Source organism: Gorilla gorilla, chromosome 13 (assembly GCF_029281585.2).
Source record: "Gorilla gorilla gorilla isolate KB3781 chromosome 13, NHGRI_mGorGor1-v2.1_pri, whole genome shotgun sequence".
In the NCBI taxonomy this organism is placed as follows: Eukaryota; Metazoa; Chordata; class Mammalia; order Primates; family Hominidae; genus Gorilla; species Gorilla gorilla.
The window spans coordinates 88,681,820-88,694,443 of record NC_073237.2 but is presented as its reverse complement, the minus strand read 5'-3'; the positions used below and the strand labels follow the sequence as shown (position 1 = coordinate 88,694,443).

Below are 12,624 nucleotides of genomic sequence, written 5' to 3'. Positions count from 1 at the left end.
GGCTCATTTTTGGATTTTTAGTAGAGACGGGGTTTCGCCATGTTGGCCAGGCTGGTCTCAAACTCCTGATCTCAGGTGATCCGCCCGCCTCGGCCTCCCAAAGTGCTGGGATTACAGGCGTGAGCTGTGACGCCCAGTCAATAATATAATTTTTAAATAGCAATTAAAAGTATAATTACTTTTTGCTAAATCTAAAAACTACATTGGTATGTTATTAAAAATACATGCTTCTAGGTAAATCAGCATATTTGCTGACCCTAAAATTGTTCTTTCCCCCAAAAGTCAAAATTATCACAGGGTTGTAAAATAGCCTGACATTACAGCCTTACAGCTGACATTATACCTCCCTTTACAGTTTATAAAACATGTTTGCCTGCATTTTCTCCTTGAGACATGTAACACTGTGAAGAGCTAGGTCATCAGTTGACATATTCCACATTCTATTATCTAGAAAATAGAAATTAAGGGTGGCGACCTGCACTTACTTGCGGTGTCAGGCAGCTTATTTTCTCCTCCTCCCATTCTCCCACTTAGCACTATTCACTTCTGAGATTTCAGCTTCTGTGGCTGCTCTGTCAACTTCTCTGTTGACATCCTCACCCTACCCTCTGAGTTTCGTTCTGTAATCCTGCTACACATCAGACATGTTCACTTTAATATTGCTGCCACTGCAATCACTTCCCCAGACAGCTTCCCTTTGTGGGATCTGTTTTTTTCTGTTTATACCCATTCTTGACATCTCAATTCAAGACTTTTACCATCCCATCCTTTTATTTGTAACACCTGATAGCCTGGGATTTATTGGGCTTTCTGTGTCAGTATTTGTGTCTTTTGGCACTTGTGGAAAATTGCCAGACATTGTCTTGTCCAACTTACCTCTTATTCATTCTCTCTGGTATTCTCTCCTTCTGACACCTTGTTTAGACATATTTTAGATGGACTTTCTCACTCTATCCTACCTCTTATTCTCTTTTCCTATTTTCCCTCCTTTTGTCCTTATATACTACATTCTGGATAATTTTGGCTTTTTTGTCTTACCCTTGTTCCTCTGCAGGTAAGGTGCTTCTTTTCTCTGCTTCCTTGAAGATTTTCCCTTTGTCTTTTACTTTCTGCAGTTTATGATTTCCCTAGGTGTACATTTTTTGGTATAAGGCAGTCTTTATTTCTGTTACAGTGTTTTGGTTTTTTTGTTTTCTTTTGTTTTGTTTTTGAGACTTGGTCTTGTTCTGTCATGCAGGCTGCAGTGCAGTGGCTCAATCACAGCTCACTGCAGCCTCAAACTCCTGGGCTCCAGCGATCCTCCCACGTCAGCCTCCCTAGCTAGGACTACAGGCACGCGCCACCATGCCCAGCTAATTTTAAAATTTTTTTGTAGGGACAGGGTCTCGCTATAAGGTCAAGGCTGGTCTTGAACTCCTGCCTTCAAGTGATCCTCCCACCTTGGCCTCCCAAAGCATTGGGATTACAAGCGAGAACCACCACACCCTGCCTAATTTCTACCATTTTCATTCTATTCGTGTTTTTTGTTTGTTTGTTTTTTGTTTGTTTGTTTGTTTGTTTGTTTTGAGACAGAGTTTCACTCTTGTTGCCCAGGCTGGAGTGCAGTGGCACGATATCCCAGCTCGTTGCAACCTCCACCTCCTGGGTTCAAGCGATTCTCCTGCCTCAGCCTCCTGAGTAGCTGGAATTATAGGCATGTGCCACCATGTGCAGATAATTTTTGTAATTTTATTTTTTTTTTATGATTATTATTTTTATTATTATTATACTTTAAGTTTTAGGGTACATGTGCACATTGTGCAGGTTAGTTACATATGTATACACGTGCCATGCTGGTGCGCTGCACCCACTAATTCATCATCTAGCATTAGGTATATCTCCCAATGCTATCCCTCCCCCCCTACCCCCACTCCACAACAGTCCCCAGAGTGTGATATTCCCCTTCCTGTGTCCATGTGATCTCATTGTTCAGTTCCCACCTATGAGTGAGAATATGCAGTGTTTGGTTTTTTGTTCTTGCGATAGTTTACTGAGAATGATGATTTCCAATTTCATCCATGTCCCTACAAAGGACATGAACTCATCATTTTTTATGGGTGCATAGTATTCCATGTTGTATATGTGCCACATTTTCTTAATCCAGTCTATCATTGTTGGACATTTGGGTTGGTTCCAAGTCTTTGCTATCGTGAATAATGCCGCAATAAACATACGTGTGCATGTGTCTTTATAGCAGCATGATTTATAGTCCTTTGGGTATGTAGCCAGTAATGGGATGGCTGGGTCAAATGGTATTTCCCATTCTGGATCCCTGAGGAATCGCCACACTGACTTCCACAATGGTTGAACTAGTTTACAGTCCCACCAACAGTGTAAAAGTGTTCCTATTTCTCCACATCCTCTCCAGCACCTGTTGTTTCCTGACTTTTGAATGACTGCCATTCTAACTGGTGTGAGATGGTATCTCATTGTGGTTTTGATTTGCATTTCTCTGATGGCCAGTGATGATGAGCATTTTTTCATGTGTTTTTTGGCTGCATAAATGTCTTCTTTTGAGAAGTGTCTGTTCATGTCCTTTGCCCACTTTTTGATGGGGTTGTTTTTTTCTTGTAAATTTGTTTGAGTTCATTGTAGATTCTGGATATTAGCCCTTTGTCAGATGAGTAGGTTGCGAAAATTTTCTCCCATTTTGTAGGTTGCCTGTTCACTCTGATGGTAGTTTCTTTTGCTGTGCGGAAGCTCTTTAGTTTAATTAGATCCCATCTGTCAATTTTGGCTTTTGTTGCCATTGCTTTTGGTGTTTTAGACATGAAGTCCTTGCCTATGCCTATGTCCTGAATGGTAATGCCTAGGTTTTCTTCTAGGGTTTTTATGGTTTTAGGTCTAACGTTTAAGTCTTTAATCCATCTTGAATTGATTTTTGTATAAGGTGTAAGGAAGGGATCTAGTTTCAGCTTTCTACATATGGCTAGCCAGTTTTCCCAGCACCATTTATTAAATAGGGAATCCTTTCCCCATTGCTTGTTTTTCTCAGGTTTGTCAAAGATCAGATAGTTGTAGATATGTGGTGTTATTTCTGAGGGCTCTGTTCTGTTCCATTGATCTATATCTCTGTTTTGGTACCAGTACCATGCTGTTTTGGTTACTGTAGCCTTGTAGTATAGTTTGAAGTCAGGTAGTGTGATGCCTCCAGCTTTGTTCTTTTGGCTTAGGATTGACTTGGCGATGCGGGCTCCTTTTTGGTTCCATATGAACTTTAAAGTAGTTTTTTCCAATTCTGTGAAGAAAGGCATTGGTAGCTTGATGGGGATGGCATTGAATCTATAAATCACCTTGGGCAGTATGGCCATTTTCACGATATTGAGTCTTCCTACCCATGAGCATGGAATGTTCTTCCATTTGTTTGTGTCCTCTTTTACTTCCTTGAACAGTGGTTTGTAGTTCTTGAAGAGGTCCTTCACATCCCTTGTAAGTTGGATTCCTAGGGATTTTATTCTCTTTGAAGCAATTGTGAATGGGAGTTCACTCATGATTTGGCTCTCTGTTTGTCTGCTATTGGTGTATAAGAATGCTTGTGATTTTTGTACATTGATTTTGTATCCTGAGACTTTGCTGAAGCTGCTTATCAGCTTAAGGAGATTTTGGGCTGAGACAATGGGGTTTTCTAGATATACAATCATGTCGTCTGCAAACAGGGACAATTTGACTTCCTCTTTTCCTAATTGAATACCGTTTATTTCCTTCTCCTGCCTAATTGCCCTGGCCAGAACTTCCAACACTATGTTGAATAGGAGTGGTGAGAGAGGGCATCCCCGTCTTGTGCCAGTTTTCAAAGGGAATGCTTCCAGTTTTTGCCCATTCAGTATGATACTGGCTGTGGGTTTGTCATAGATAGTTCTTATTATTTTGAAATATGTCCCATCAATACCTAATTTATTGAGAGTTTTTAGCATGAAGTGTTGTTGAATTTTGTCAAAGGCTTTTTCTGCATCTATTGAGATAATCATGTGGTTTTTGTCTTTGGCTCTGTTTATATGCTGGATTACATTTATTGATTTGCGTATATTGAACCAGCCTTGCATCCCAGGGATGAAGCCCACTTGATCATGGTGGATAAGCTTTTTAATGTGCTGCTAGATTCGTTTTGCCAGTATTTTATTGAGGATTTTTGCATCAATGTTCATCAAGGATATTGGTCTAAAATTCTCTTTTTTTGTTGTGTCTCTGCCTGGCTTTGGTATCAGAATGATGCTGGCCTCATAAAAAGAGTTAGGGAGGATTCCCTCTTTTTCTATTGATTGGAATACTTTCAGAAGGAATGGTACCAGTTCCTCCTTGTACCTCTGGTAGAATTCGGCTGTGAATCCATCTGGTCCTGGACTCTTTTTGGTTGGTAAGCTATTGATTATTGCCACAATTTCAGAGCCTGTTATTGGTCTATTCAGAGATTCAACTTCTTCCTGGTTTAGTCTTGGGAGAGTGTATGTGTCGAGGAATTTATCCATTTCTTCTAGATTTTCTAGTTTATTTGTGTAGAGGTGTTTGTAGTATTCTCTGATGATAGTTTGTATTTCTGTGGGATCGGTGGTGATATCCCCTTTATCATTTTGTATTGCATCTATTTGATTCTTCTCTCTTTTTTTCTTTATTAGTCTTGCTAGCAGTCTATCAATTTTGTTGATCCTTTCAAAAAACCAGCTCCTGGATTCATTAATTTTTTGAAGGGTTTTTTGTGTCTCTATTTCCTTCAGTTCTGCTCTGATTTTAGTTATTTCTTGCCTTCTGCTAGCTTTTGAATGTGTTTGCTCTTGCTTTTCTAGTTCTTTTAATTGTGATGTTAGGGTGTCAATTTTGGATCTTTCCTGCTTTCTCTTGTGGGCATTTAGTGCTATAAATTTCCCTCTACACACTGCTTCGAATGCGTCCCAGAGATTCTGGTATGTTGTGTCTTTGTTCTCATTGGTTTCAAAGAACATCTTTATTTCTGCCTTCATTTCGTTATGTACCCATTAGTCATTCAGGAGCAGGTTGTTCAGTTTCCATGTAGTTGAGCGGTTTTCAGTGAGATTCTTAATCCTGAGTTCTAGTTTGATTGCACTGTGGTCTGAGAGATAGTTTGTTATAATTTCTGTTCTTTTACATTTGCTGAGGAGAGCCTTACTTCCCAGTATGTGGTCAATTTTGGAATAGGTGTGGTGTGGTGCTGAAAAAAATGTATATTCTGTTGATTTGGGGTGGAGAGTTCTGTAGATGTCTGCTAGATCTGCTTGGTGCAGAGCTGAGTTCAATTCCTGGGTATCCTTGTTGACTTTCTGTCTCGTTGATCTGTCTAATGTTGACAGTGGGGTGTTAAAGTCTCCCATTATTAATGTGTGGGAGTCTAAGTCTCTTTGTAGGTCACTCAGAACTTGCTTTATGAATCTGGGTGCTCCTGTATTGGGTGCATATATATTTAGGATAGTTAGCTCTTCTTGTTGAATTGATCCCTTTACCATTATGTAATGGCCTTCTTTGTCTCTTTTGATCTTTGTTGGCTTAAAGTCTGTTTTATCAGAGACTAGGATTGCAACCCCTGCCTTTTTTTGTTTTCCATTTGCTTGGTAGATCTTCCTCCATCCTTTTATTTTGAGACTATGTGTGTCTCTGCACGTGAGATGGGTTTCCTGAATACAGCACACTGATGGGTCTTGACTCTTTATCCAGTTTGCCAGTCTATGTCTTTTAATTGAAGCATTTAGTCCATTTACATTTAAAGTTAATATTGTTATGTGTGAATTTGATCCCGTCATTATGATGTTAGCTGGTTATTTTGCTGATTAGTTGATGCAGTTTCTTCCTAGTCTTAATGGTCTTTACATTTTGGCATGATTTTGCAGCAGCTGGTACCGGTTGTTCCTTTCCATGTTTAGCACTTCCTTCAGGAGCTCTTTTAGGGCAGGCCTGGTGGTGACAAAATCTCTCAGCATTTGCTTGTCTGTAAAGTATTTATTTCTCCTACGCTTATGAAGCTTAGTTTGGCTGGATATGAAATTCTGGGTTGAAAATTCTTTTCTTTAAGAATGTTGAATATTGGCCCCCACTCTCTTCTGGCTTGTAGGGTTTCTGCCAAGAGATCTGCTGTTAGTCTGATGGGCTTCCCTTTGAGGGTAACCCGACCTTTCTCTCTGGCTGCCCTTAACATTTTTTCCTTCATTTCAACTTTGGTGAATCTGACAATTATGTGTCTTGGAGTTGCTCTTCTCGAGGAGTATCTTTGTGGCGTTCTCTGTATTTCCTGAATCTGAACGTTGCCCTGCCTTGCTAGATTGGGGAAGTTCTCCTGGATAATATCCTGCAGAGTGTTTTTCAACTTGGTTCCATTCTCCCCGTCACTTTCAGGTACACCAATCAGACGTAGATTTGGTCTTTTCACATAGTCCCATATTTCTTGGAGGCTTTACTCATTTCTTTTTATTCTTTTTTCTCTAAACTTCCCTTCTTGCTTCATTTCATTCATTTCATCTTCCATCGCTGATACTGTTTCTTCCAGTTGATCGCATCGGCTCCTGAGGCTTCTGCATTCTTCACGTAGTTCTCGAGCCTTGGTTTTCAGCTCCATCAGCTCCTTTAAGCACTTCTCTGTATTGGTTATTCTAGTTATACATTCTTCTAACATTTTTTCAAAGTTTTCAACTTCTTTGCCTTTGGTTTGAATGTCCTCCCGTAGCTCAGAGTAATTTGATCGTCTGAAGCCTTCTTCTCTCAGCTCATCAAAGTCATTCTCCATCCAGCTTTGTTCCGTTGCTAGTGAGGAACTGTGTTCCTTTGGAGGAGGAGAGGCGCTCTGCTTTTTAGAGTTTCCAGTTTTTCTGTTCTGTTTTTTCCCCATCTTTGTGGTTTTATCTACTTTTGGTCTTTGATGATGGTGATGTACAGATGGGTTTTTGGTGTGGATGTCCTTTCTGTTTGTTAGTTTTCCTTCTAACAGACAGGACCCTCAGCTGCAGGTCTGTTGGAATACCCTGCCGTGTGAGGTATCAGTGTGCCCCTGCTGGGGGGTACCTCCCAGTTAGGCTGCTCAGGGGTCAGGGGTCAGGGACCCACTTGAGGAGGCAGTCTGCCCGTTCTCAGATCTCCAGCTGCGTGCTGGGAGAACCACTGCTCTCTTCAAAGCTGTCAGACAGGGACATTTAAGTCTGCAGAGGTTACTGCTGTCTTTTTGTTTGTCTGTGCCCTGCCCCCCAGAGGTGGAGCCTACAGAGGCAGGCAGGCCTCCTTGAGCTGTGGTGGGCTCCACCCAGTTCGAGCTGGCTGGCTGCTTTGTTTACCTAAGCAAGCCTGGGCAATGGCGGGCGCCCCTCCCCCGGCCTCGCTGCCGCCTTGCAGTTTGATCTCAGACTGTTGTGCTAGCAATCAGCGAGACTCCGTGGGCGTAGGACCCTCCGAGCCAGGTGCGGGTATAATCTCGTGGTGCGTCGTTTTTTAAGCCCGTCGGAAAAGCGCAGTATTCGGGTGGGAGTGACCCGATTTTCCAGGTGCCGTCTGTCACCCCTTTCTTTGACTCGGAAAGGGAACTCCCTGACCCCTTGCGCTTCCCAAGTGAGGCAATGCCTCGCCCTGCTTCGGCTCGCGCACGGTGCGCGCACCCACTGACCTGCGCCCACTGTCTGGCACTCCCTAGTGAGATGAACCTGGTACCTCAGATGGAAATGCAGAAATCACCGTCTTCTGCGTCGCTCACGCTGGGAGTTGTAGACCGGAGCTGTTCCTATTCGGCCATCTTGGCTCCTCCCCCCAATTTTTGTAATTTTAGTAGAGACAGGGTTTCACCATGTTGGCCAGGCTGGTCTCAAACTCCTGACCTCAGGTGATCCACCCACTTGGGCCTCCCAAAGTGCTGGGATTACAGGGGTGAGCCACCGCACCCAGACCATTCTGTTCTTTGAGTTTCCATCTTTCTGTTTACATTGCCCGTCTGCTCTGCTTGTTCTGTTATGTTTCTGTTGAAGCCCAGTTTTAAGAAGCATATGTCTAGTTCCTTGGAGACACTGTCAACCCAGACACACTTTAAACTCAATCATTTTGGACCATAGGGAGAATGTTAAGAAAGCTGTGACTGGGTCGGCGTGGTGGCTCACTCCTGTAATCCCAGCACTTTGGGAGGCTGAGGTGGGCGGAGTTCAAGACCAGCATGGCCAATATGGTGAAACCCCATCTCTACTAAAATTAGCTGGACGTGGTGGCACATGCCTGTAATCCCAGCTACTTGGGAGGCTGAGGCAGGAGAATCTCTTGAACCTGGGAGGCAGAGGTTGCAGTGCGCTGAGATTGCACCACTACACTCCAGCCTGGGCGACGAGAGTTAAACTCCGTCTCAAAAAAAAAAGCTATGGCATTCCCAGTCATACACAAAGGCCAGGAGTTGTGATGGAGACAGGATCTGTCTATCCCTACTCCAAAACAAAGCTAAGTGAGGTGATTCTCTCTCTATTGGCTTCTGTGGCTGCTGCAACAAATTTCCACAAATGGGATGGCTCAAGTCATCTCACAGCTCTGGAGGCCAGACACTGAAAGGGTGTCAGAAAGGCCACAGTCTCTCTGAAGGCTCTGTGGGAGAATTCCTTATATACTTCTTCTAGCTTCTGGTGGTGCCAGGCATCCCTTGACTTGTGGCCACATCACTTCAGTCTCTGACTCCGTGGTCACATTGCCTCCTTCTCTTCTGTTTCCTCTTTTTCCAAATAAAGTTACATTCACAGCTCCTGGGAATTTAGAACCTGGGCATATCTTTGGAAGGCCATTATTAACCGATTACATTCTCTTCACTTTGTCTCTTGTGGTGAAGGAACTTACTCAAATTAACCCTTTTGCTATGGGTTTCTTATTTGAAGTTCCAGTTTCTTCAGCAGAGATTTGTTGGACTTCCCGGTTTGTATATACCGGAGGCTTTTCTTTCCCTGCTTTCCTAGCTCTTTAGTGCCAAAAGCATTAAGCCACCAGACCCCATGGGAGTCATTATTTTTGGCCTCTGTGTAATTCTCCCGTTTTCTTCCTGTGCAGCTTTTTTTTTTTTTATTTAGTTGCATATCATACTTTTAAATTTTCTGTCATGATGTTAAATACTAAAGCTCTATTTCTTCTTGGGTTCCTCCTTCCCTCCCTGGGTTTATTTTCAGTGACTCTCCTTTGTCGTTTTCCCTCTCATCTCATCATTGGGCCTCATCATCCATCAAAGTCACCAGTCTGCAGTCTGTACTCTTCACCAGAGCTATCTTCATGAACATTCCTGCCTTGATTTTGTTCCCTTGCTTAGAGCCCCCAAAGCTCCTTATTCTCTTATGCCTCAGAATCTTCCCTTCCACACAAGATCCTTCCTGCTCTGGGCCTTCCCTGTCTTGCTAATTCTGTCCATGAGTCTTTCACTCTATCAAAGGCTTTTTTCACTCTCCCTCGAACGCACTTGGCTCTTTCATTGTGGTATGGTAGTAAAGATCATCTAATAATGTAGCTTTCTATTTTGATAAGCTTATATAAAACTTTAGAGATAATTCTTAACTCTTCTTGTCCCTCAAATCCTTTGGTCACCAAGTACTGTTGTGCAGTGGAGCTGAAGATGACATTTATCTCTCACTTGTTCTTGCAAGCAAATGCAGTGGCATGATTGAACCTGGTCAGGGGTAGAATCGTGTCTGTGTGAATTATGTATTTATAATACTACCTGCAATTCACAGAACCATTCTTAACCTATGCTGCCTTTCTGTATTCTCTTTACTCTGTGACATTAGCTAGGCAAAAGTTTAGTAGGTGAGAGCTTTTAAATGTTTAGTGATTTATCTAAGATTACCACAAAGTTGGAACTTTTTCTAATTCAGTATCTTTCCAATCTAGTATCTATAGCTTCGTTTGCATTATGCCTTTTCTCTCAGAATTGTCTTTCATAAAGTACCAATAACTTGGTAAATTAGAAGAGCCACAAAATGTTGACCATTTTAGAAACCCTTAGATGTCTTCTTGCTTCCTCCACTAAACTCTAAACGTCATCTCCAGGTCCTGTAATTATCTATTAAGGAAGTAGCTTTGAGAGTATTCTCACATCTAGGATTGCTGCTAGGTAGGACAAGAGCTATTTTTAAAGGAAGCTCATCTGTTTGCTTTAAATTCAGATCTGACTAGAAGCAAAATGCTCCACAGTAGGCAGATAACTTTAAATTTTCTTTTTTTTTTTTTTTTTTTGTCTTTGAGTTGTATATTCAGTATATTTCAATCAATTGCATTTGGGTTATATTTTTGGATGCTCAGAGTTTTCGTCATTGGCCATATTGGATCCTGTATTCTTTAACATGATCCTTTGTCTTTGGTAAATTATTGCTTTCTCACGTAGCAACATGTCCTAGGATTATTATGTACTTTTACTTCTCCAGACCTAGAAAATAGCTGTTCTTCAAATTATAGAGAATCATATTTTGAAACCACATATCTGGGATACTGAGTTGGCACAGCCTCTAGGCTTTTCTTGTAGACATAGGAAGTATCTGTGTATGAGGAAAAATAACCATCTTGGCAGTACCCAGAGTTAGCCAAACTGTGAAGTGATGGCATAGTCCTCCAGAAGGCTCCAGGAGTCTGCCCAATATCTAACTCCACCTGCAAGGAGTGAGGATTCTACTCAGGGAAAGATCCACACAAGACCCCCATCACTGCTGGCACCAACTGCAAGTTCCAGGGATTTTCCTAAACCACCCTCAGGTTCAGTAACCTGCTAGGAGGACTCAGACTCACTGAAAGGTATTACACTCATGGTTTGAATTAGGGTAAGGAAAGGATACACATTAGAACCAGCGAGAGTGAGTGAGAGAGAGAGAGACCCTGGAGTCACGGATAATGTTTCTTCCTCTCATCCCTTACATCTGACAACACAGAGACTATATTACCAACCAGGGAAGCTCACTCGAGCCTTGGTGTCCAGTTTCTGTTGAGGTTTCATTCTGTAGGCATGATTGCTGTCTTTCTCAACTGATATACCATGTGACCCAAAGTCCCCATCCTAAATCATGTACTTGGTCTTTCTGTTGTGGCCAGCACTACCCTGAATCGTCTCATTAGCAACAACTGTCAGGTTTGGTGAACATACCCACCATGAGAAACAAAGACTCCTACTAGGAAATTCCAAGGATTTAGAGGTTCACCTCAGGAGCTGGGACAAAAGGCAGAACTCTTAGGATAAGGCCAAATTCCTTACTACACAAGCAGTTAACATTTTTTTAAATATTCACCCCCAGTAGGTAAAATACTGATTTTTTTTCAACTTTTTCTTTCCATTCTAGAAATTACAGAAGACATCCCCGTGAAGACTTTGAATATGAAGACTGTGTATGTTTCTGTATTACCAACAACAGCAGACTTCTAGCATGTACTTGTCAATGTTGTTCGGTCAGCCCTTCCCTAATTACACCTATCCCCTACACATACGTGCACATAGACACACACATGAACACACCGAAGATATTTCCTTCAGGTGTGTGTAAAATATGCTGCTTGGATTGAAATTCAAATGGGATTGATTAGTCAAGTAACTTGAGACCTCACAGTAATCTTCACACTTAACCTTAGACACCTATGCAGTCATGTTGGGAGCAGGTTAAAATGTTACTTCAGCCCACAGTTTATTTCTATACTTGAGTTCTTAAGTACAGAAGATAGAAGTGATTTAAATGGCATAGTATATATATCATTTTCTGGCCTTTTAAAATTTATTTGAGACCTCTTGATGAAATGGACATATTATATATTTCTGCCACCTGGATTTTCCTGGATAATTTGATGGAATATTTTAAGTTTCAGTAAATCAGAACAATAAACAAACTCAGACATAAATGTGTTGAAAGTAATTCATTCTCCCATAGATAAATGAAACTTGAAATGTGTAATCTTTGAAGAACATAAAAACTTCATGGTGGTTTCTTATTAAGACAGTGGACTAGACATCTAATAAAACTTCTTTCCAAAATCCCGGGTGATAATTTGAGTCCTCAGAGAAGCAGATGACATGACAAAGTTAGATGTGCAAGAATTTATTAGAGGAAACATAAATGGAGGATAAACGGGAGATGGAGCAAGCGTAGGTCGAGAGAGCCTTCAGACTGCAGTGTGGGTCTGACACCCGTAAAAAGAGAAGATGAAGATTGATTAGCAAAAACTTAGACTGCAGTGCAACTCAGACGAAGTCTTGGTCAGGCCAATGGAGAGTTCCCAAGCAAGGATTCCTTTTAGTAGAGTTCAGAATTGGGCAGAAATAGCCTGGCTTTGTTTCTTGGACTTCCTCAAGTCAGTTTCTGGGAGGAGACCAAGGGGAGCGTGGCCTTTGCACAAATGCCTTGATGGATCTGAAAGTACCAACTACACTCCTCATGTCAGATTCTTTTGAAGGGAGATCTGAATGATACATCCCTATGGCTGCTACAACAGATGAATTCACACAAAAACCCACAAGTTGGAGAAAATAGAGGAAACAACCAGAACTTGGGGAATTGGAAAGCAGATAGACGGTGTTAACTAACTTGGTAGACCCAGGAAACCCCAATTCTAAATCAATGGAGGAACTAATAAACTTACTTACATTTCAGAATTCACAGCACCAGTTAACCT

The 12,624-nt window shown here is 41.7% G+C and overlaps 1 protein-coding gene across 2 annotated transcripts in view; it reads left to right on the top strand.

Annotated features, from left to right (window-relative positions):
- The window catches only part of IARS1 (isoleucyl-tRNA synthetase 1), an 81,994-nt gene extending 70,141 nt beyond the window's left edge, over nt 1-11,853 (top strand). For both annotated transcript variants that reach the window (XM_019033339.4, XM_063696556.1), the window contains exon 34: nt 11,304-11,853. In XM_019033339.4, coding sequence (XP_018888884.3) covers nt 11,304-11,386 — 83 coding nt within the window. In that variant the 3' untranslated portion in view covers nt 11,387-11,853. The remainder of the gene's footprint in view (nt 1-11,303) is intronic.
- Nucleotides 11,854-12,624: the final 771 nt, after the last annotated feature.